Source organism: Scardinius erythrophthalmus (genome assembly GCF_964197995.2).
Source record: "Scardinius erythrophthalmus genome assembly, chromosome: 1".
Classification (NCBI taxonomy): Eukaryota; Metazoa; Chordata; class Actinopteri; order Cypriniformes; family Leuciscidae; genus Scardinius; species Scardinius erythrophthalmus.
The window spans coordinates 39,668,235-39,693,165 of record NC_138221.1 but is presented as its reverse complement, the minus strand read 5'-3'; the positions used below and the strand labels follow the sequence as shown (position 1 = coordinate 39,693,165).

At 37.7% G+C, this 24,931-nt stretch overlaps 2 protein-coding genes across 6 annotated transcripts in view; both read right to left on the bottom strand.

Moving 5' to 3' along the window:
* plcd3a (phospholipase C, delta 3a) overlaps positions 1–14,768 on the bottom strand; it is a 29,660-nt gene extending 14,892 nt beyond the window's left edge. Inside the window, exons 1-2 of the mRNA XM_081380382.1 lie at positions 14,231–14,768; positions 4,939–5,106 (exon numbers count right to left, since the gene is read on the bottom strand). Of these exons, the coding sequence (XP_081236508.1) occupies positions 4,939–5,106; positions 14,231–14,318 (256 nt within the window). The 5' untranslated portion in view covers positions 14,319–14,768. The remainder of the gene's footprint in view (positions 1–4,938; positions 5,107–14,230) is intronic.
* Positions 14,769–16,327: 1,559 nt separating this feature from the next.
* The window catches only part of arhgap23a (Rho GTPase activating protein 23a), a 63,631-nt gene continuing 55,027 nt past the window's right edge, over positions 16,328–24,931 (bottom strand). For 4 of the 5 annotated variants that reach the window (XM_081379947.1, XM_081379949.1, XM_081379948.1 and 1 more), the window contains 9 exons: positions 24,741–24,893; positions 24,493–24,571; positions 24,267–24,340; positions 23,613–23,702; positions 23,298–23,423; positions 23,161–23,202; positions 22,906–22,999; positions 20,767–20,798; positions 16,328–20,416 (listed from right to left, as the gene is read on the bottom strand). In XM_081379947.1, coding sequence (XP_081236073.1) covers positions 19,007–20,416; positions 20,767–20,798; positions 22,906–22,999; positions 23,161–23,202; positions 23,298–23,423; positions 23,613–23,702; positions 24,267–24,340; positions 24,493–24,571; positions 24,741–24,893 — 2,100 coding nt within the window. In that variant the 3' untranslated portion in view covers positions 16,328–19,006. Of the gene's footprint in view, positions 20,417–20,766; positions 20,799–22,126; positions 22,628–22,905; positions 23,000–23,160; positions 23,203–23,297; positions 23,424–23,612; positions 23,703–24,266; positions 24,341–24,492; positions 24,572–24,740; positions 24,894–24,931 lie in introns of those variants that run through there. The other variant, XM_081379951.1, reaches the window with a different exon arrangement.

Genomic DNA, 24,931 nt, shown 5'->3' with positions numbered 1-24,931 from the left:
TAGTTGTGTCAATCAAAAGTACATTAATTTGAGCAAAATTTTAATTAAACACAATAAATCCAAGTCTCAGATGTTTCATTCAAGTGAAAGGCTGTCTAACTCTATTAGTTATTAGAAACCATAAACAGTTTGGGAAATAATAAACAAGCAACCGGAACACTTACAGCTAAAAATAATAATAAAAAAAAGAATAAAAAAAATCATTATTGTCAATGCAAGAAGGAGGTTAAATATGTCATCACAGTGTGTGAAGCTGGACATGAGGATTAATATGGCTCTTGTAAAACACGACCTGTGCAACAGAGCGCCAAAAAATGTTCACGATGTGCCCTCATTACTCCTAAAACACACACGCACACACGCACACACACACACACACGCACGCACACACGCACGCACGCACGCACGCACGCACGCACGCACGCACACACACACACACACACATTACATAGACAGAGTCTAATACTGTTCAAGTGTCCATATCAAGTCAGCTATAATAATGAGGAATCATAATCTAGCACAGCACAGGACAGTGGTCGCAACAATAACATCTTTGATATGTGGAAACTCCCACACTGCAAATAAACAAAGAGACACAAGGGAAGACAGACACAAGCTCTTTTAAATGGCAAAGACTCTCTGCCCACTTCCAACAGCCATCTGACAAACACGCATTCATGATTCTTGTGTATGTCTGAAGAAGGGTGTTAATTTTAACAGCGTGTGCGCTGAGACGTGCAGTGAACGGCCGTTTACTATGCCACTGGCATTCCCCACTAATGCCCGCTGCATAGATCTACAGGAGCATAAACTCCCCGTGGGTCCGGCCCTGCATCCGCCGCCCAATGCCTAACAGCACGATGACACCTGGACAGACTCATCTCCTACACACACCAGAATCATTTTGCCCAGCCTATTTGACACGTATGCGATAACCATGTGTCTTCTATCTTTATCTACCCTAATAAATAGCCAGAATAACAGAGGAATGAAGTGGTGCATGATGTAACGCCACGAGTTGTGAGGGGCGTGCTGGGATAGGACAGGAGCAGCTGAGCCTGCATTCCTGAACCCAGTGTGACACAGCACAAGACAGAAACAGAAAGAGAGGCCGTCTCGTCTCTTCTACTGCTGCACGCTGAGTTGAGCAGTGCAGTCGAATAAGTGTTATCAAGTGAGCTTCATGTTATACACAACCATTCAAAAGTTTGTCTACAAGTCTCTCATGCTCGCCACGGCTGCATTTTATTTGATCAAAAATACAGTAAAAACAGTAATATTGTGAAATATTATTACAGTTGAAAATTTTTCACAATAATATTATTATTATTACAGTCATACATTTTTATATTTTGATATATTTTAATTTATTCTAGTGTCAGCATCATTACTCCAGTCTTCAGTGTCACATGATCCTTCAGAAATCATTCTAATATGATGATTTGCTGCTCAAGAAACGTTTCTTATTATTATCAATGTTGAAAACAGTTGTGCTGCTTAATATTGTTGTGGAAACCGTGATGCATTTATTTTCAGGATTTTCGATGAATGTAAAGTTCAAAAGAACACCATTTATTTTAAATAGAAATCTTTTGTAACAATAGCTTTATTGTACTGTCCAGTATTAAACATCATTTGAACAGATATATTAAGTCTTTATTTTTCAAATAACTACAAAAAATGTAAAATGCTTTCACAAGTTTACCCATCTATGCACATTACTAGTCTATCCTTTTATGCTGAATAGCGATGTACTACCATGTGATCAAATATAGTAAATGTACATGATAAATATTTTTTTTTCCCCAAATGTTGTCCCAACTCGTCTAACAGAGAGTCCACTGAACATTTCATATTGAACAATGTTACTGATTTGCCAAGAGTGAAACAAGTAATACTGTAAAGTATATTGTTGTTTCCAAATATACTTCCAAATGAATTATGTTCGGACTTTTAATGTTGCCTGAGGTGAGTAAAGATGCTTTTATGTTTACACTACAAACGCAGCACACCTGAAGGAGTCAAAAGAAACAATAAAGCACAAATCCGTTCCAATTAAAATAAAAACACCAATTATTACATAATTATATTACATAATCAACAATGTCTTTAAAGAACTATTAACTAAAATAATAAAACATCTAAAATGAGTTACACATGGACATCTATGCTTACTAACACTACACCCTGTGATTGTGTGTGTATGTGTGCGCACGCGCGCGCGTGTGTGTGTGTGTGTGTCAGAGAGCACAAATTACTAATCACAGAGAGTCACATGATTAGTCACAGGTTCACTTTTATCCTCAAGGTTTCAGAAGTCATCAAAAAGAATCATAAATTAGAGATTATCTCCACCAGAGATTATTCATAAACATAATGAGGGGCTTTAACCTATAGTATTGTATGGCTAGATGTGCATATGGAAACTTAAATACAGACAGATATCTCATAGCCGTGTTTTCAGCAAACATGAAGAGCGATCACAAAATTACAGATTTTAAGGGTGATGACAGCTGAGGTAATCGCAGATATTTCAGAGGGCTGAGATGAATGACAGAGAGGCTGAAGGCTCCCTAAATAGGGTCCACCAACACCTGTGGTCTAATAACGTTCCCATACTCCAGAGAAGTGTCATGAATGGGATTATAGCAGGAAGTCAGATTCTCTTCACTCTCACAGCAGATTATCATTTCATTTGAAGAGCATAAGTGAGGTTAAAAACAGATTAACAATCATCTGAACAACTAGAGATTGGGGATCATAGAGCATCCCATAATGTCTCGTCACATATGTATATGTGGTATGTTTCCATTATAGCAAAGGTTAAATTTGTGTGATTAAAAAAGATTAACAACCACCTGAAAAGCAAGGTGAAAGTCACCGATTGGGATAATTAATTGGGCCATGTCCCATAAAATCTCTATTCAAGGTAAAAGCACCAAATCTGCTGGTCTGAAATCATCTAACCAGAAAACCGGGTTCTCAGAAGTTCTGGCTAATGTTCTCTCAAAGTTAGGAACATTTTTCAGTAATGTTAATAGAACGTTTGCTCAGAGTTATCTGGTCTTTAATAATGTTCTCAAAACGCTAAAACAAAAATAGTATTTATACATCATTTATATAACGTTTTTCTTTTTCTGAAATATTTTAGTAGAAAGATGGTCTAATGTTTAAAATGTTCAAAATATTCAGAGAACATTAAAAATTAAGGTTCCCAACATTTGCATAACCCCCAAAAAACTTTTCATAACTTGATTGGAACGTTAGCAAAATATTTTTGTTAGCTGGGTATCCAGCATTTAAATGGAGCTTTAGAAAGTAATTACAGTTCATAACCTGAAATATTTCCAGTTTAATTTCCTTGTAAATCAAATAAAACAAGGAAATTAAACTGAAAAGAAGCTGAGCGTCTAAGCCAGTATCTGCTGTATATATAGACACAAACACACACCTGCACACATGCATTAATGAGTTCAGATATATGCACACACAACTTTATGGGTTTTCTGTTTGCTGTTGCACTGCTTGGAAAGTCCCGTCCCTCAACAAAAACCGGCCAAGCAATATATCAAGTATGGTCAAATATGAATCAGTTTTACATTGGGGAAAAAAAGAATAATACTGGATCCCCAACATAAAGTTCAAGGACATATTCATATATTGAATTATTCATCCGAAAACAACAATTCTGTCATTATTTAATCATTTCAAACTGATTAAAAAAAATTCTGCCAAAATAAAACAAACTATATACCGACCTCTAATGCTACTTTTATTATGCATATTTAATGATGTACTTGTCTACCAAAAAAAGTAATGTCTTTGAATTTCTTTTTTTGTCTTTTTATCTTGAACATCTGTGATTAATTTGTTTAATCAGCATATCATGCAACTGACAGCCCTAATGATAACATAAACTATAAATGATTCAAAAACAACAAAAGGCCGTCCATGTTCACGTCTCATTAAAAATACAAGACATACAGTATATTATGATTGCACTTGTATTGACACATCATTGTATAACCTTTCTGCATTCTTTAAGTATCTGGCGCAGCATTTAGGCCTTTGTTACGTCAATTTAAAATCTTTACCTCGACTGACCTGTGATTAATTGGGTCACAGCTACAGTTCCTTACACTAAGCCAAATCCATCCGTCCAGTTGAAAAAAAGTAGCATTCATTTTCTAAAAGATTTACGTCATAAGATTTAATGCCTGCTGTGTCCTTTGGGATAAGGTTAACAATAGGTATACAAAGAGAGCAGAGCAAAAAAAGCATTAATAATGTCTTGTTTTGACTTGAAGCCAAGTATGAGGTCAGAGTGAGAGGAGACAGAAGAAAACTAGTAAAAATAGCCTGTTTGTTTTCTCGATATTATTATTCCTCTAGGGTGTGACTATGACTCCTTGATTTGACTAGTTATGAAACATATCCCATACTGTGATTGAGACCAACAACAATAGAGTATTAAAGTCTCTCATTCGCATGTAAAGGTCTGGCATTACGGATCCTGAATCCCTATGATCATGACATCAGTGCACCGGCATTCTGCAAAGTCATTCCTGAATCAGCAAACTATTTCTGTATTGTAAGAATAAATTAACAAATGAATGAATTCCCCAGGCAAAACCCTTGAACTTGTAAAGAAGGCTCTATTTACTGAATTTAATCTCAAATTTCAAGTTGCATTTTGTTTCTGTGTGATTCAAATGAAACAAATAAATAATATGTTGTAAAGATGTGGGAAGGTGCACTCTGTAGAAACACAAAATATCTTGTTAAAGGGCCTCAGGAACTCACTTACTGAACTGACCCAAAATGATGCACTTTCTCAGCTTGCCACACAAATTGTGAACTCAAAAGCAGAATGTTGATATTTTTGTGCAGTTTTGTATGTAATGATCACAGGTCTGGCAGGTGACATACAGTACTCACAGGTCTGCTGTCTCTTGCCCTTGCGGGAGCTTTTACTGGACTCACACCACACCGTCACACAGTCCTCCAGAAGCTTCAGGCTCCTGTCCTTCCTCCAACGCTGGGATCGAACCTTTACCATCTTTGATCCCTGCAGCATCACACGCACATCTTCATCGTCCAACACACCTATGACACACACACACACACACACACACACACACACACACACAACGTTAAAATAAATCCACCTTCTGTTATTTCAGTCTGTCCAACACACCTGCTACATGCTGTAAATCTGAAGTGTCAAGTCTCCAAGAGTTACACATGGTGCAATTCACTCATAATGTGCCGTCCCAAGGTTGTTCTCATATTCAGGCTATACTTGCCAGCGACTAACACTTCCCAGCACTGAGTCATTCACAGCTTTGATATTTCATCCAAAATATGAACCAAAATCAACACATTACTCAAACATTACTTCCAAAATAAATATATATGTGCACACTCACACATAGTGGAGATGTGAGAGCACTGGCAGGTCAGTCTACAGTCACAAACATGAGGAATGATGTCATCCCACAGTGACGTAAGACGCCAATTTCAGTGTGTCGACGTATGAAACGTATGAAAATCGGAAGGCAAAATTAACTGTCCTTCTTTGTTTTTGTCATACTTTCATTCTTAATCATCAACGGTGTGTTTGTTGCTCAGATTAAAATGGCTTTCTCTCCTCCACAGGCTTGTGCAAGCTTGGACTGTTCACTAAGAGCAATGATGGCAGAATTGCCAGTAGTGCACAATGAGCTCTTTACAGACTTTTCAAAGCTAAGTTAAGCCTGGCTGTGCAGTCCATGTGCTACAATGGGCTGAGCTGGAAAAAAAGAAAAGAGGACAAAAAAAAAACAGGTTGAGGGAGGAATTCAGTTAAAATGATTTGTGCTCGCTGAAATCTGGCTTATTTGCACACGCTCTGTTGTTTTAGCGGCAATTCAGCCTATACAATACCTAAAGGAATTAGGTAAAATCTTGCTGACTAAAATTAGCAATCTAAAGGCTTATAGCCTGCTAACTTATTATCGCGCTGTGGTTGAGAAAAGCTCAATTGATATGAATTACTGCCACCAGAAAATGCATAAAAACATACACTACCAATCAAAAGTTGGGGGTTGGTACATGTCTTTAATTATTTGTTTACTCATGCCATAATAGTTCAGCATTATTTGTTCCAGGCAAAGAGTCATGTGAATAAGCTGCAGTCTAAAAGCCGTGTTTGCACTGAGAAGAAAGACAATGACTTAATGCATTTAGTGCCTTTAACTGGATTGAGCAGTGAATAATGCAAAGGTTTTCACATTGAAATACAGTATGCAAATGTTGTGCAAGCAACTGTTTAGTGAATTCTCCCCTGATTCTCTGCCAGAGCTTTAACTGGGCTCAAAAAGACCTGAAAAAGAGATAGAGGTCACGATCACAGTGAAATGGCTGCTGCGCATTCATTCACAGCATGGAGATTTGCTCTAGTCAACACTACTTCAAACCCTCTTATCTTCTTCAGCTCTCTGAAGTGTGATAAAACATTGCTTTCTTTCATTTTTAATGTCTTTTCAGTCAATTAAATCAAAGAGAAAAACTGGAGTGACAGTAATGGACCTAGAAGAAAATAATACAAAAAGTTGGTGATCAACAGAAGAGTAATGATTGAGAGAGGATAGAGGCAGTGCAAACTCCCTCAACTGCTTCTGCTAAACAGCCAAGAGTGTTGGCAGCAAAGAGACCCTCACCACGGCAACCAGAATATAAAGACCCTGATAAAGTCTCTCTGACAAGCGTGTGTGTGCTAGTGTGACAGCACAGAGGTCAGGGGGAAAAGCTGAGGGATGGAGGGAGGTGTTATTTTGCTACACGGCAATGAAATGCCATCACAAACTTAACTAAATCATGGAAATGAACGCTTTCGTGTATGATTTGAGGTCAAAATGACCAAAACTACACATAGAAATGAATGGAACTTTTTTGAAAAACCCATTATAAATGTATAATAGAATGTGTGTAATATAATTCTACAAGTAACAAAAAAATTAAGTTTTGACAAATATGCCCATGAGAAGACTGCAGTCATATCAGAAGATTTGTTGTTGTAAGCCAAAACTATTGTTCATTAAAAGAAAGCTGTAATAAAGAGTTTGAATTTAAAGGAAAAACTTAAACTGCGATGAAATACGTTTAAAGGGGCTATATGTGACATTTTTCATGTTTTAATCTTTTTTCTATGTGTGAACAGCTTGTATTGAAAATGTGACCTTCCCCGACTTCTTAGGTTGTCTATAATAGCCTGATGATTTTAATGTGAAGGACTCGAGACTCGAGTTGGCCCAGTACCAAATGACACTTCATGTGAACTTGCGGTCTTGTGGACTTACAATAGCCATTGTGTGTGCGTGTCCGTTAAGTCCACAAGACCGTAGGGTATCCCAAATCCCAAATTTTGCAGAGCTCGCAAGCACTGTAGCAGACTTCTACCCAACAGTCAAAGAGGCATATCGTCACTAAAGTGTGGACTTGGAGGAAAATTGCGAGGACTTAGGTTTCCATTTGGGACAGAGATGAAGGATGTGACCTTTACGCGCAATAGTGTGGGTTTAGTGTGCATTAAGTGCACTGAGATTTAGCGTTTTAAAGTCACGCTCTGGTGAAAATCAAGCTTTTAATGTTGTTTATATGTCTATGTGGTGTTTTTAATATGCTTTAAGACAAACCATGTGCAAATTTGTCGGTCAGCACCATTGCTGAGTATTTTCTCTTTAAAACTGTGGTGAACCAAGGACAGTCTCAAAATTGCGGTTTGAAATCGCTGGTGTTTCTGACGTCACAAACTACCTTGTAACCAATTATGTCAACATGTGATCTTTAACGAGTGGATCTCTGAGCTGGTGTGAGTGAGTGGAGGCAGGGCTAATTTGCATATTCATAGAACTGCATATACTAAACAAGGCAAGGGTGTAGAATAGATTCAAGCTATTTTAAAGCATGAAGAATTTTGTTTTCAAGGAGAAAACATTTAAATATGTAATTTTGGTGATCAAAGATGAGTTATAAGGGATACAATTATTGACTACAGGGGGACTTTAAGACCTGGGATATTCTTGCACACTTACAGTACTTCCACACACTGTCAAGCAGCCAAGACTGCAAGTGTGGGTATTTTGACCATGAAATTAATGCTTATACAATGTTCAAGATAATGCCAAGAGAGGTACTCTGTACTATAATGTCAATGCGTTACGCAAAGAAAAGGGATTAATTCATACTATTGTCTCACATAGCCAGATCTATACAGTCTATAGTCTTAAATATTCTTTATATCAAACCATCATAACAGTCTAATGTTACTTCATCTGTCAACATGATGCCGATAAATTGCAGAGCTTTTGCAAATATATGCACATCTGATGCTTTCTTAACTGCTGCTTTCTCACTGCAGATTTTTGTTATGTGTTTATTTTGTTATTGAGAGAGGAATGCACGCAGCACATCTAAACATAACTCTCAGCAGTCAGTGTGGACAGCGTCTGGATGTTCATTAACAGTATTTCACTGCAAACAAATTTCCAAATTATATATTTTTTACTTCTAAGCAAAGAACTTCACAGTGAGTATTTTGGGGCACTGAAATACATTCAGTCTCTTGTACGGTACGTGTACACGAGTGCGAGAACGAGCAATACGTTGCTGGCTGCAGTTCACTTAATGGCCACCGGTGTCGCTAATAACAAGGGTTTCTGAATTCTACATCTAGCCCCTTTAAGTTAAAGTACTAAAATTGTACAAGAACTAAAATAAAAAATTACAGCTGAAAAGAAATATAAAAAACTAAAATATAAAATTATCAAAACTTTAATTAAAATAAAAACTTAAAATATAGAACGCTAATTCAAAATATTAATAAATAACACTATAATAGTATACAAGTAAATAACACTGCATATCACAAGCTAATAAAAGCTCATTTATTTTACACCGAGCGTGTCACCTCGATGAAACCAAGCTGCAAAAAATGGTTCATCATGGCTGTGCTGTCACAATCATGGATCTCATATTAGAACCAAATCCCTGAAGGTTTCTGACTAAAGAATTTGTCGTATTTTGTTTTGTGAATACACCACAATGTATTGACTTTGCAAAGGGTTTAATGTCAAAAACCTGTAAGTGCAGCACAGACTACATCGGAATGCAACCCACAACACAAAGATGATGTCACTTATTTCATATGCAAACAGGTTAGACAGTCATAATAGAGGTCACTTACTTATAAACCATAATGGTACAGTACTGAAGACAGGAGACTTAATTCTAAGGGCAAGTGAGAATGAGGAAGAGGAAGCTGGTCATGCAAAATGAAAACTACCATTTCAGTTGATTTTTGGATGAAAAAACCTAGATTAACTTTAAAGTTCACTACTTTCATTCAGCAAGGATGCATTGAACTGATTCAATTCACTGAAGTGATTGTTAAGACATACATAATGTTACAAAAGATTTCTATTTCAAATAAATGCTGTTATTTTAAACTTTATTTTTTATCAAAGAATTCTGGAAAAATCATATCATGGCTTTCCACAAAACTATTAAGCAGCACAACTGTTTTCAACATTGATAATAATATGAAACATTTCTTGGGCATCAGATCATAATATAAGAGTGATTTCTGAAGGATCATGTGACACTGAAGACTGGAGTAATGATGCTGAAAATTCAGCTTTGATCACAGGAATTAATTACATGTAAAATATTTTAAAGTAGAAAACAGATATTTTAAATTCTAAAAATATTTCACAATTTTACTGTTTTTTATTGTATTTATTATCGAATAAATGTATCCTTTACATTAAAAACATCAACAAATTCTACGACCCCAAAGTTTTGACTGGTAGTTCTTGTGTTCCTCTGGAAAAAAGTGTCTACTAAATGTATACATTTAAACATAAAGACTTCAGCGGAAAAAAAAGATGATTATAAGAGTGAAGAGGTTTCTCAAATTTTATTGCACACATGCAACATATACCCCCAGTTTCATAGACAAGGTTTAAGCTAGTCCCAGACTAAAATGCATGTTTGAGCTGTTTTAACTGAAGCCAACTTGCACTGACAAGTCTTAAAATATGTCAATGCCATTGTTTTGTCTCAAGATGCACACCAGTAATGTTTTTTTTTTTTTCTAAGGCACATTTATAAAACTACTTAAATGTCCTAATTGAACTATGGCCTAATCCTGGCTTAATCTAAGCCTTGTCTGTAAAACCAGGCCTTAGACTATTACAGTTCCCTACAGTTCACCTAAGGTGCATCTTGTCCATAGTAAGCATATCTATATTTAGAATAAATGTGAGGCAATTGCATGGATGACTTATTCTCTCTTGTTACTTGCAGAAGCACAAGTACAGTAAACCAACTAGAGAAACTTGGGAGCAACTTAATATATGTATATATATATATATATATATATATATATATATGTATATAAACCCATCACACTGGGTTTATCAGCAAATTTCATTTCTAAAACAACCCCTTGATTATTCCCACTGGAGTGCTGTATTTTGAAGTGCTGGCATAGTAACATTGAATCACGCCACTGAAGAGCACCAACTTGCACAGTCTCTTCATACAAGCCACTCAACATTATTTTACAAGTGCAATAAATCAGAACACTAATAATATTTCTAGAATATCTATGGACACAGTAGCCATGGCAGAGATAAATCATCACTATGGCAGCCTAGAACAGGTCTAACTAAAACATTCAATAAAAATAACTAATTCTCAATAAGTTGCTATGGAAGTAATACTTATGAGCACAACATTAAGTACAGATAATTAAACTGAGGCAGGGTTATCGCCCACTCACAATAGTTCAAGCTAAGCTCTTTCTCAAGTAACTGCAGTCACAGTGCTGTAGTTATGCAAAGAAGCCAGCGAATGTAGACGAGTCTTCAGAAGGTCTTGTACTTGATAAAGTGACAATATTCAGCACATTCATAAGTTAATGCAAAAGAAATCCAGCTAAAACAGGCAGAGGTGTGATACACAACTGATGAAAGACCTGCCGAGTTCAATAAAAGCGCTGCAATAAAAGCACATGTAAAACAATGATATAAACACGCCCTACTTAATTTCCTTGGAATTCAGCCAATGTTCATGGAGAATGCTGCATAATACTTATGCCGCTAGAATACAGGAATTCCAGGATTACATGATATACTGTATCAGTCATATAATGACATCCATTTTTAGATATTTTCAAATACAGTCATGTGATGAAGAACTGACACCCTTTAGAATTCTGTGGTTTTATGAATCGTGACATAAACCATCTGATCCTTGACAAAAAAATCATCCGGTCCTTGACAGGTCTTAAAATTAGGTAAATACTACCTCAGATGAACAACAACATATGACATATTACCCCGTGCCATTATTTATTTAACAAAAACTAAGCCAAAGTGGAAAAGTAATGGGTGACAAACTAAGTATACCTTTACTGCTTCCATAGGAATTAAGAAGGTAAGTAGCAGTCAGGCACTGCTAATCAAATGCCTTTGATTAGTTGATCATCAGCAAATGTGACCAACTCTATAAAAGCAGTAGTTTTGGCAGTTTGCTTCTCTGGAGCCTTCAGGTGTGTGTTAACACAATGCCAAGGAGGAAAGACATCAGTGATCTTAGAGAAGCAATTGTTGCTGCCCATCAATCTGGGAAGGGTTATGCAGACATTTCCAAACATTTTGAAGTCCATCATTCTACTGTAAGGAAGATTATTCACAAGTGGAAAACATTCAAGATAGTTATATCCTCCCAGGAGTGGACGTCCCAGCAAATTCACTCCAAGGTCAGATCATGCAGTGCTCAGAGAAACTGCATAAAACCCAAGAACTGTATCTCAGCCTCTACTGGCCTCAGTTAGCATGTTAAATGTTAAAGTTCATGGCAGTAGAATTACAAAAAGACAGGACAAGTATGGCATGTTTGAAAAGGGTTGCCAGGAGAAAGCTGCTTCTCTCTAAAAACAACATGGCAGCACGGCTTAGGTTTGCAAAGTTGCATCTGAATAAACTTCAAGACTTCTGGAACAATGTCCTTTGGACAGACGAGCCGAAAGTGGAGATGTTTGGCCGTAATGCACAGCGCCACATTTGGCGAAATCCAAACATATCAGAGCATATCAGCACAGACACCTCATAGCAACTGTCCATCACGCTGATGATTTGGGCTTGTTTTGCAGACACAGGACCTGGGCATCTTGCAGTCATTGAGTCGACCATGAACTCCTCTGTATACCAAAGTATTCTAGAGTCAAATGTGAGGACACCTGTCCAACAACTAAAGCTTGGCCGAAATTGGGGCATGCAACAGGACAATGATCCCAAGCACAGCAGCAAATCTACAACCGAATGGCTGAAAAAGAAAAGAAAGGTGTTTCACTGGCCTAGTCTAGTCCAGACTTACTTAGTTTGTCACCCATGGCTTTTCCATTTTGGCTTTATTTTTGTTAAATAAATAATGACACGGTGTAAAATGTCATTTGTTGTTGTTCATCTGAGGTTTTATTTACCTAATTTTAAGACCTAACGACAGAGCCGGATTATCTATAAGGGCACTTGGGCCAGTGCCCAAGGGCACCAACCATTCACAACCACTAGGGGGGCACCACATGACACAAGCTTTAAAAATATTTTTTGTAAATTGTTATATTATTAACTTGAAATTCTTGAAAGACCATACATAACTCGTTTATGAACACTAATTTAACAATAATAATAATAATAATAATAAATTTTAAATAAAGATTACATGACCACTATCACTCCCCCCCTCCCTCCCCAATCCTCAACCCCTTTTTGAGGTATAGTGCCCAGGGGCACCACACTGTCTTAATACGGCCCTGCCTAACGACCAGATGATTTTTATTATGTTCTGATACATAAACCATAAAATTCTAAAAGGTGTCCTTTCTTTTTCACATGACTGTATTTTTATCTTACCTCCCTCTTATCGTGGTTCATTTCAAAAGCGTGAAGGATAAACTAGCACATATTTTGGTTTGGTTTCAGAACTGGGCTGATACTATCAAGACCTGTGTTAGTCTCGGGTATTCTTGCTGCATAATATGTAATTGCAAAATAAATGTTGATTTAAAAAGTAAAACATGTTGAATTGTTTTTTACGTGGACAGCATGGGCCATAAGTGCAGGTGTCGGTGATCTCAGATGGAGTCATGCTGCTGAAAGGCAGAGATGAGACGTAAACATGAGTGGGAAAATAATACGTTTGTGAGAAGAGTCAGTGGTTACGAGTGAGGCAATGTGGTTATGCCAGTTGCGAAAGAAAATATGCAGTATAATACTGCATTACATACATTGTAGCAGCATCGAGTCTTAGGAGAATGTTCTCACAGGACGTGCTCTTGCATTCAAAAACAAAAGGTTGTTGAAAAGGATTAATTATAAATCCTTAATTATAATTAATTATAACTTGATAAGCTGTCTTAAAAAAAACCAAAGAGCTCTATCTGATGCATGTGTACACAGACCAAGTATTACAGTAAGCAAAGATGCATGAACTTTCATTTAGTTTCCTAATGTACAACACTGCAAGAACATTGAAATTTTGAAAACTTTGCACATCATCCTTTGATCCTTCATATGAAAATGATAAAACAGGTCTAAAAACCCTATAATTAAATTGTTTATTATAGTGCATTTTTATAGACAAAAAAAAATGCTCTAAAAATGATTCTTGGAATGGAATAACAACTGCTTCCAAAAAAAAAAAACAAAAAAAAAAAACGAAAACGAAAATCATTTGCATCACTCACATACTGTGGTCTGAAACAAACAGACAAGGCTAATACGTCCAGCCAATCAAACTAGAGGACCAGAACTGTTGTTTAGTTATAATTGTATCAAATCACAAATCCAGGTACCATGCAAAAATTATGTGTAGCCTGTTTTTATCGCGCATTCTTTCCCAAAAACATGGTTTAAAAAAGTCCCAAAGACAAGGGTTAATAAAACAGCAACTCTCGTGAGTTCACAGTCATATGTCATGTCACGCAAAATGAACAGATGTCAAAAAGTTAAAGGTCTTTATTGATTTAGTGTGGAATGGGTGAATTTGCTCATATGGCTTAAAAGAAGTTAGTTGCTGAGATTGCGCTTACTGTCTGTAAAATGTCTGTAGGTTAAACAGTATGCATACTTAAAGTAACATTCACACTCAGGAGTATAATAGGCAATATGTATGATCATCTCACCAAGCTTCCGAAGCGGATCGTGGGTTTTCGACTCGAACCCTTTAGTTTCAGTCTGAACGGTCTCTGGTTTCTTCTTTCTCCCCAACATGTTGAATATATTCCGTCGGTTCCTGTCAGTACTCCTTATAACCGCCCTGAACCGAGAGGTAAATGTCAATAATCAATAGACAAAAAAGTCCAGAAGTGAATGCGCGTTTAAATCTTTCGGTCAATGCACGTGAAGGCAGCGCTGCTGTTGCTGTGACGCCTGTCGTAACCCTATGGTCGTAACACTTGACGCTTCTAAAAACGCAGCGCGTAACTCGAGTCCGGCGAGGAGCGATAAATATTTCTCTGATGAACTCGAGTCACTCACTCACACACTGTATGACACATTTACTGTCACAGCCTCTGCTTTAAGAGAAACGGTCTGGATAGAGAAATAGATTGCGTAATTTATTTGTTAGCCTACTTGTTTTTTGGCCTGGAAAAGTTTATCTTTGGAGACACTGTTGCAAACAAAAATATAAATTGAGGTTTAATGAACTTCACAAAGACCCTTCCTCAGACTCCACCTCTCGTGTTTATTCAGAGTTTTTTTTTTTTTTGTTCTTTATTCAGAGTTATGTCTCTGCACCTACATGAGCTGCTGTGTGAGATTCTGTGTGACAGCTCACACACCGTGATCAATGCTGCCATCTGCTGCCATACTAATGAAATGACCTGAAATAAAATAAATTAAAATGCGATAAAATAAAACAGGATAAAATATATTAGAGTAATAATAATAATAATAATAATAAAGTAATCGTAATCGATACTTAGACTACCTTCTGTTGAGATTTAAATTAAATGAATTAATTTAGTGATAACGCATAGCCTACTATTATCAAAACGGCAGCAGTCTTTGGTAAGGAAATACAGGGTGGGCCATTTATATGGATACACCGTAATAACATGGGAATGGTTGGTGATATTAAAGTCCTGTTTGTGGCACATTAGTATATGTGATGGTCACCACCCATCTTGAGGAGTTTGCCCCCTCACATATAATGTGCCACAAACAGGACTTTAATATCACCAACCATTCCCATGTTATTACGGTGTATCCATATAAATGGCCCACCCTGTACATGAACGCACACGCACACACACAGGCACACGCACACACATTAGACTTTGATGATGAGTCTAATGGATAGTATAACCATTGTGAGTGATTAAGGTGAGAAAGGTGTCATAATGTTCATGGAATATTATCTTTCGATAATATCTCCTCGTACAGGTTAAAATATTAATTAATGATAAAAAATAGAACAGATACCCATAAGGAAGTGACTGATAAAGTTTTTTGACTTCTTTTAAATTGAAGGCAGTAAAAGAAATACAACACGCTAAACCTGTTAAACAAGCTTCACTGAACACATTGACCTATACTGGTTTTACAGGTCCCTCTATAATGCTGTAAACACACATACACACACTGGTTACCGTGTTTTATGGGGACTTCCCTTAGATGTAATTTTTTTTTTGTTTGTTTTTTGCAAATATTATATCCCCTAACCCTCGTCACAGAAACATTCTACATTTTTACATTTTCAAAAAAACTAATTAGTATGATTTATAAAGCTGTTTTCCTCATGGGGACCAAAAAATGTCACTCACTCACTCACTCACTCACTCACTCACTCACTCACTCACACACTCACACACACACACACACACACACACACACACACACACACACACACACACACACACACACACACACACACACACACACACACACACACACACACACACACACACACACACACACACACACACACACACACACACACACACACACACGGAAGCTCTGTCATTAAATAATTGACATTATATAATAAAACATAAGCACCAAGGTCAAAGACAACTGAAATGGCAACTGTATATGATGTGCATTGCATAGCTATGTCTTCTTGATCAGACCTCTTATTATTGATCAGTAGACGTGAAAAGAATAATCAAACGTGTAAATAATTGAGACGAACTACTGTCAGAAACGCATGCGGTGTTTACAAGTACAAACATGACTCCAGTACAAGACAGAGGACAAAACCCAAATGAAATAAGCTCTGCAATAAGATTTTATTATAGCTTGTGACAGACACTTTTGCAGGTTAGATCTCTGTTCTTTTCATTGAGGTGAATAGATTTCTGCATAGTATTTGTAAGTCACAGAGAAAGGCCATTAACAGGGAAAACAGTCTAGTGGAGTTAAAACAGGTACACCCCAAGATTTCCAAATAAAAGTACTTATTATATTCATACAAAATTTATGTATAATATATACTGTGTATAAAACAAACAAACAAAAAATATTAAGGAAAACATTTCAAGTAACATCTTGAAAGAAATGACCGTGCACCTAAGTGCACTTTTGTAAACCATATAAAAACTAAAATAAAGGGAAAAAAAAGAAACGACAATATAATATATGTATATTTACAAGGTTAACTTAAGCAAGGCTTTGTACAAATGTTACAAAATCGTTTGACACACATACTCGAGCACATACTGTTTACACAGGCAATTTCAGACACACATACACACTCATTTGAAGTTATTACACCAATGAGCCATTACTCAATGTAAAGGAATATGTGGGAAGGTGAACACACCACACACTGCCTCTTATGGAACTTAATGTAGCGAGTTAATGGTTGAATTATGCACTTGCGCTGAGCTCAACGGCCTGTGTTAAAACTAGTAAAACTGTCAACACTGTTCCTGTTTTGCTAACACTGTTTAACCAATACTGTACCGGCACGTTCGGAGAATTGGTTCGTCTGGGACTTGAGAACACAAAAGCACTGAGTCGTGAGTGTCTTGGCGTTACAGAATGTTGTCATGTGACTGGCCAAGAAAAGGAAGAAAAAAATGTGAAAAGAAGATGATGATGATGAAAAAACTTTGGCAACACTGAAAAGCCCCTTTTGCCATGCAGCTGAAGTTGGTCAGAGAGAGAAAGAGTGATGTAAATTAGCACTCACAAACCTAAAAGGTCGTTCACACGACAGCCATTTGCAGTGAAAAAACGACTGGATTCATCTTCATTAAGAATGATTTCAGGCAACGACTGTGACATTAATTGCTCATTTGGATAAAAAAGGGTTCTTGTTTACGCAAATGAACAGTAATGTGAGGCAGCGACAGTGCGTGGGAATACAGACCAGGGTAGAGTTTAGTGTCGGATCCCTTTCAATTCATGGAAATTCTGTTTTTAGGTCAAATTGGCTACGCCCTACAGCAAGTTGATTTTGAATTGGAATGAAAACTGAACAATTTAAGGAAATTACAATTTAAAGAAATGTATAAAAAAAAAAAAAAAAAAAAAAAAAAAAACTTAATGACATTCTGGGAAATAAAGTGTTTTTTCCACCTTGGTCCATAAACTGAATCTTAATTTTTTGTAAAATTCAAAGTAGTATATAAAAATAAGCACAAATTTCTATAGGTGACATTTCAAATGAAGCAGAAGTTTGTCTTGATAACTTCCATTTCTTGTTACAAATGACAATTAGGGCGTTTTCACTCCTGGCTCAATTGGAGCATTTGTTTCGAAACCTGGCACGATTTTCTCCCTTAGTTTCGGTTTGTTTATGCATTATACTACCCTGTTAATCCAGAGTTCTCGCGAGAGCACAAGTTGAATTTGCTCAGCGAGTTAATCTTTTTTAGATTTAGGTCTGGATTTCCAGGCTAGCATTATACCATGGTCTGTCTGAATACTCGATTCTGATTGGCTGAAAGGTGTGCAATAAAACCGTTTAATGCACATGTAGTTCCAAGTCAGTTGAATCACCGTTCTATATTAATGCGCTGTTTTAAGCGCACACACATTTATAAGTCACTCTCACACAGAAAGCGGACTCAGCGGAGACCGTGCTACGCACAGAAACTTTCAGGAGCACAGAAACTTATCAACGCAGCAACTTTTAGTAATAGAATAGATTCGGTACGGAATCGCTACATTATATTTCTCAGCAACGAGGGGGTTACGTCGCTATTTTGAAGTAGCAGAGAGACGCTAAACAGACGCAGGTACGCACCTCTCCCTCTCTCTCTCTTTTATTCAAATAAATGCTATAATTCATTCATTCAACAAAATGTAGTCTTACGCACTACTTTATCTCGGTGTCTGTTTCAAAGCAGGCAGAATGCTAGATCTAACTGACGAAAATAAGCGTCAGTTTTATTCTTATCGCATCTAAAAACCAAAGACCACCTCTTCACTTTAAAATGTCATTGTTCTTCTTCGAAACAGGTGTGACTTGCATAAACGTAAAAATATTCAATTGCATAAAAATGTTCTTTATGAAAGCGAACCAAGGGAGAAATGCAACTTTGTAAATCCCTGTTTCAGAGCAAAGCAAACAATTGACAGGTCTGTAAACCCCCTTATTGCAGTTTTATTTAAATTTCAGTTCATTTGAATTGCAATTTATTCAATTCCAATTTCAATTGGGCATCCTGTTTGCTACCTCACTTTACATTCAATGCCAATTCAAAAACTGAACTGGAAGTTTAAAGAATGCTCAGTTCAATTCTGAATGGTGCACAATGACGCTCACATCATTTGCCACCTGGTCCAGTTTGACACTGCAGTGAGTATGAACATCTACCGACCAAAAGTACTCTACAATGATGTTAATCGCTGTCAGTGTGAACTCATATCAAACATACAGATGAGGCAACTACAACACAACACAAATCCAACTCTCTTGGTTCACTAGCCTGTACACACCATCACTGCTACAAGAAATCACGAAAACGCGAGGTAGGCAGGGCCCGACGTGCAATAGGGGCTTCAGTCTCTGAGCACTCTGGGTGGGACTCTCCAACGTCCAGCTTTTCAACAGGGGGGGGTGAAGCTATCGGTTTGGGGGGTAGCGCCGGTGTTTTTTTTCCTGAACAATCTGTAGGTGAGACCACCACTGTGTGCCTCCTCCACGCACGTCTCTTTCTGCGCGTCTCAGGCGAGAGCTGCTTCCTCAGGCCGACGCTGCGCAGGTCATCCGCTGAGCCCATCAGCCGAGCCCGTACCTGATCCGCCAGGGAACCCTGCCCAGGGGACAACACGCAGCTCTTACTTCCAAGACCAGCCAAGGATGTTGGCGTACACTCTTTTCTCACGCTAACCTCTTTGGAGGATTTGGCTTTTGGTGGAGGAGACGGAGAGGAATCAGGCATTTGATTTGCTCCTGACTGGCGTTCTCCCTCCATGGCGGAGGAGCTTGACAGTTCTGAAAGGTCCAACGAGGACACTTTGGCTTTGTCTGACTTTAGCCGACGCCGTGCGAGGGTGTCGCACTGTATGAGGCGGTGGGAGTTAAAAGAGTTACGGCTGTGGAGGCGCTGGGAGGCGGAAGATGAGTGAGAGGAGGTTGAGGGAGTAGACGAACGTGCTGCGACATCATTCGCTTGGTCTTCAGGGTTGGTAGTGATGTGGAGGGAAGGAGGAGGCGGAGCGAGGGCGGAGCCAGAGGCAGCAGAGGGAGTCTGGGATTTGCAGTGCGCATAGAGGAAACTGCGTGGCGCGGCCGGTTCGGGTGAGGCGTGCGAGTTTTGATCGGAACGAGTTGGTTTTTCCGGCCTCTCTTGGGTGAGGGAGCGCGAGGCGAATCCGCTTTCGTTATCGGTTTCACTCACCAGTTCACTGTGCTCATCATCTGCATCATCGCCCCGCCCCTCTGATGCTAAGCTCCGCCCCAGAGTGGACAGAGTAGAGTAGCCCGAAACAATAGACCGCGCATCATCTCCTCGCCAGCCGCGACCTTTCACTTCAGACCTTTGCTCCTCCTCCTCGCTCAGCAGCACAGCTGGTGGCGCTTCCTCTGCCGAGGAAATGCTGGGAACTACTTCCTCCTTCTGTTCCTGTGCCTTCTGTCTCTCACCCTCCTCTTCCTCATCTTCCTCCTCCTCTTCTTCATCTTCCTCTCCCTCCGCTCGAGGGGCGCAGAAGGATGCCACCCGCCCCATCTCTTGCAAATCGTCTTTTTCGGAGACACATGATTTAATGGGTTCGTGCTCAGAATCGTCGTCTGTGCTGCTGCCGACGAGACGGCCGTTGTGCCGCTTCCGCCGTTTTCGGGTCACAGCCGACATAATCGATAAAGTCAGGATATCCTTGGCAGTAAAGTCACGTTTTGATCCCCACGAGCCCTAAGTTTGAAATATTATACAATTAAAACTTTGAAATACATTTTTATTAATAAATATTAAATGCATTTATTTATTATTAAATATGCATTTAAAAAGATTAAAAACATTCATATTTACATTAAAACGGAATAAAAAATATAATTCATATTAAATATTAAAACAATAAACTAATATTAAATCAAGAGGGAACATTATAATAAATAAAATAAATATTAAACAATATTAAATCTAGAAAGCAAAATTAAATATATTTTATTACTAATTTCTAGCATCCGAATGCACATTCAAATACCTACATTATACTGTTAAAACAGAACAAACATATTAAATAGCGTTTGGTCAATACTGACCTTAGATTTTGCAGAATCACTGTTGGTTGAGTCTGGTCAGTTAAAAACAGAGAGATAGGGAAAGAGATTGTGAGAGGAAGTTAGTGAAAATAAAAAACATTTTGGCACCATGTTAAATATATGGTGTTTTAATGAGAGGCACAGAGGAGAAGTGAACTTTTGTGGTTGTCAGTAAGTTAACTTAAAGGGACAGTTCACCCAAAAATGAAAATTGTCTTCATTTACTCACCCTCGTGTTTCAAACCTGTCTGAGTTTCTTTCTTCTGCTGAACACAAAAGAAGATATTTTGAAGAATGTTGGTAACTAAACAGTTGATGGGCCCCGTTGACTTCCATAGCATCAAAAAAATAAAAATGAATACTATGGAAGTCAATGGGGTCCATCAACTGTTTGGTTACTGAAATTCTTCACAATATCTTCTTTTGTGTTCAGCAGAAGAAATAAACTAATACAGGTTTGGAACAACTTGAGGGTGAGTAAATGATGACAGAATTTAAATGTTTTGGGTGAATTATCCCTTTAATACATTATTAAACAAGACCTATAGCAGCCTCTGTGTCAATCATTAAGCATTACCCCCATAAACAGTGATTGTGAGACAGTGTTCACAGAAGATACACTATAAGCAACATCTGTGTAACAAACGACCAGCCACTGATTGTCAGTTAATGCTCCAATGTGAACAGGGTCATAGAAGAAGAAGTGAAGGAGCCCATATATGCAGCAGCCAGTGGTAAAGATAAAGCGCACACTGATGACATCACGGCACATACTGATGACATCAACCCATGAAAGAAGCTATGGGAGGGGCAAGGGTAGAATTGTAATTGTAGAAACTGTAATTGTCAGAGGGGGAGAAGGACAAACCAAACACAATTTTGCCACAACACACAGGCCCCGTTTACCTGGCATGGGTGTCACTTTGAATTCAAAAGTCACAACTGTGAAGCCTTAGCTCTTCAATATTTTGCAAAAATAATTTGACATGATAATTACATTTGTGATACAAACCACTACCATTCAAAAGTCTTTTTTAAAGAAATTAAAATTGTTATTTAACAATGGCATATTATATTTGTATATAACAGTGGCGCAACTGATTAAAGTGACAGAATTAAGCAGCACAACTGTTTTTAGCATTGATGATAGTAATAAATGTTTCTTGAGCAGCAAATATATATTAGTAAATCATATTAGAATGATTTCTGAAAGATCACGTGACACTGAAGACTGGAGTAATGATGCTGAAAATTCAGCTTTGCATCACAGGAATAAATTACATTTTTAAAATATATTCAAACAGAAAAGGTACTTACGAACTCTAATAATATTTCACAATATTACTGTTTTTACTGCATTTTGATGAGCATTAGAGACTTCTTTTATAAACAATTAATCAAAAAATAGTGTAAATACTAGTCAATATATTATAGTGCATATACTAAGCAGTATCTGCTCATTTAAAAGTCAAAACTGAACATTTTGACTAGAAATGTCCAAAATCATTTTAAAAACAATTTATATAGCACACAGAGTTGCTATTTTTAACTTAGACCCATACTATCATGCTAAAAAATAACAAAATATTAGATACACCCCTAGTAAGATATTTCTGAATGTGGTTGGTTTGAATGAGGAGAAAAAAAACAAAAAAAACCTGAATTTACTGAAAGTAACACACATGTTAATACCAGGTATAAACGGGGCCCATAAGCACCTTCATCGCTTGATACAAACATTAACGTTCCCACTTCTGCATATAGTCATTAAATACACACTCCTGAACACACACAACACAAAGAGAGAGAGAGCTTGGCAGGGGAAACCCATCCTACCGCAGTGGCTGTTCCACAGGCTCAGCTAAGAAAGGAATGCAGAAATGTACAGAGAAAGACAGCAGAAAGTGAATATAATGAAAAAGATTCTTTAAAAACCAAAACTTAGAAGTGTAGAGCATTCAACATGCAGGAAAACAGAAACAGGTTTGACCTGCTGTCTATTACTGTCACATGTCCAAAAGACAGATGTGTCCATTCACATGCAGATGAAAGTATGTATCTAGTGTTAGTCATCCGAGGTGGAATATGACTGCTAGCCAATGGCAGTTAGTCAGGAGACTACAGGTTAAGCTGTCTCACCTGACGCCTCCCCTAGCAGGCCTGTCCGGCCAATGTTAGAGAGGAGGTGATCTATGTTTGGGGCGGGCTGAACATCCTCTGTGTCCACAGGTGTCTGAGGGGCGACATTCAAGTATTTAGTCAAAACACATGAAAAACTGTCACATTTTCTTTTCTTTAAATGCTTAGTTTAGTCATATACTGTAGATGACTTGATGATTCATAAATTATTTTTTTTCGATTCTCAATAACATATGAAATATAAAGAAAACAAACCTTTTCATCCTTTTCGTGTTCGTCAACGAAAAACCAGACATACTGCGAAGAGAGCAAGAAAATCATTGTTTAAAATAATTCAAATGGAGGCTATCTGTAAACTCAGAGGTGTGTTTTGTCAGTGGTGTGTGCCTCACATGCTGAATGAGTGTCTCGACAATTTTGTAGCGGTCAGGCATGTGGGTGACCATGTCTGTCATGTTGTCCTCTGAGGTCCGGACAAGAGTGGGGCCAAACACCAGCGCCAAATTACGTGGCTCCATCTGCACAAGTGCACCGTAAGACTCAACTACCATAAACAAGCATGCTACTGTATGCAGTTTAAATGAGCGGCTCTCTTAATAGCGGGAAGATTAATAACTGTGGTGTTCAAATATGCATTGTAAGTCATGGTAAAACTGTTATTTAAAATACTGAAATATCTGAATAACAGAAAATCAAGCATTGCTCACCTTGTTCTTCTCAGAGTGGTCTGCCACAGTCTTAAGGTGTCCAATTAGAAATTTTAGAGTGTGGAAGTAATAATCTGGTAGATCACGGATCTGCAGGAAGAAATGGAAAAGGGCAAAAGAAAAACTAAATCAAGGAGAATACTAAATAAATGCTAAATGTTGCACATACACTACCATTCAAAAGTTTGAGGAAAGACTTTATTTAATTTTAATTAGAAAGAACAAATTAATTTGATCAAAAGTGACTGTAAAGACATGTATAATGTTAAAAAACATTCATACTTCAAATAAATGCTGGTCTTTTGAACATTCTATTCCTCAAAGAAAAAAAATACATAGCACAACTTTTTTTAACATTGAAAGTTCAGCTTTGCCATCACAGGAATAAATTACATATAAATATTAATACAATATAAAGCAGTTATTAAAATATATGTCTCTTAATGTTTCTTGAGCAGCAAATCATCATATTAGAATGATTTCTGAAGGATCATGTGACACTGAAGACTGGAGTAAAGATGCTGAAAATTCAGCTTTACATCACAAGAATACATTACATTTAAAAATATTAATATAATATAAATTAATAAATTATGGTTTAAGCTTGTATCAGAATGTGGTGTTTAAACAAATATGCTGAAAACACGTTCATACCAGTTTCTTCATCGTCCTTAACCTATCACTGGCACTCTCCATCCGATTGGCCTCAATAAAGTCATTGTATTTGTCTTCAATGGTATCGATAGAAAGAGAAATAGAGGAAGGAAGAAAATGTAACTACATGCCATTTTATACACCTTTTACAAGGTTTCCAGTAATTGTATTGTTTTAGGCACATAAAATCACACTAAAATCACAGTTAGCACGCTCATAACCTCACCATCAGTGAAGAGGGGTTCTGGGAGTTTACGGAAGAAGGACTTCAGCAGGCTGCTGACCACATTCAGGTCCTGCCATCTCTGTACAGGAGGAAAAAGTGAAAGTAGTTGTTGTTGAAGTTCTCAGTATATGAGGAAGCAACCGCTTAAACATGGGAAGTGAATATAACTAGTATGTTGCCTCTCAAAGAGCCAGAGGCAGTTTAACAATCATGGTGTCTCGGACCGAGATGGTGTATAAACATCTCACCTCCTCAGCGATGTTGATGTCTACACCTTTGTTCAGCTGGTCCTGCAGACAGGACACCACTGCATTGTTTCCCGGCACTCTGTAGATCCCCGTATACTCCAGACCCATTTCCTCCACCAGCCCGCAGCAGATCTCCACAATCTGGGGAATGAACTTCACAGACAAAAACACATACACATTAAAGCATACTA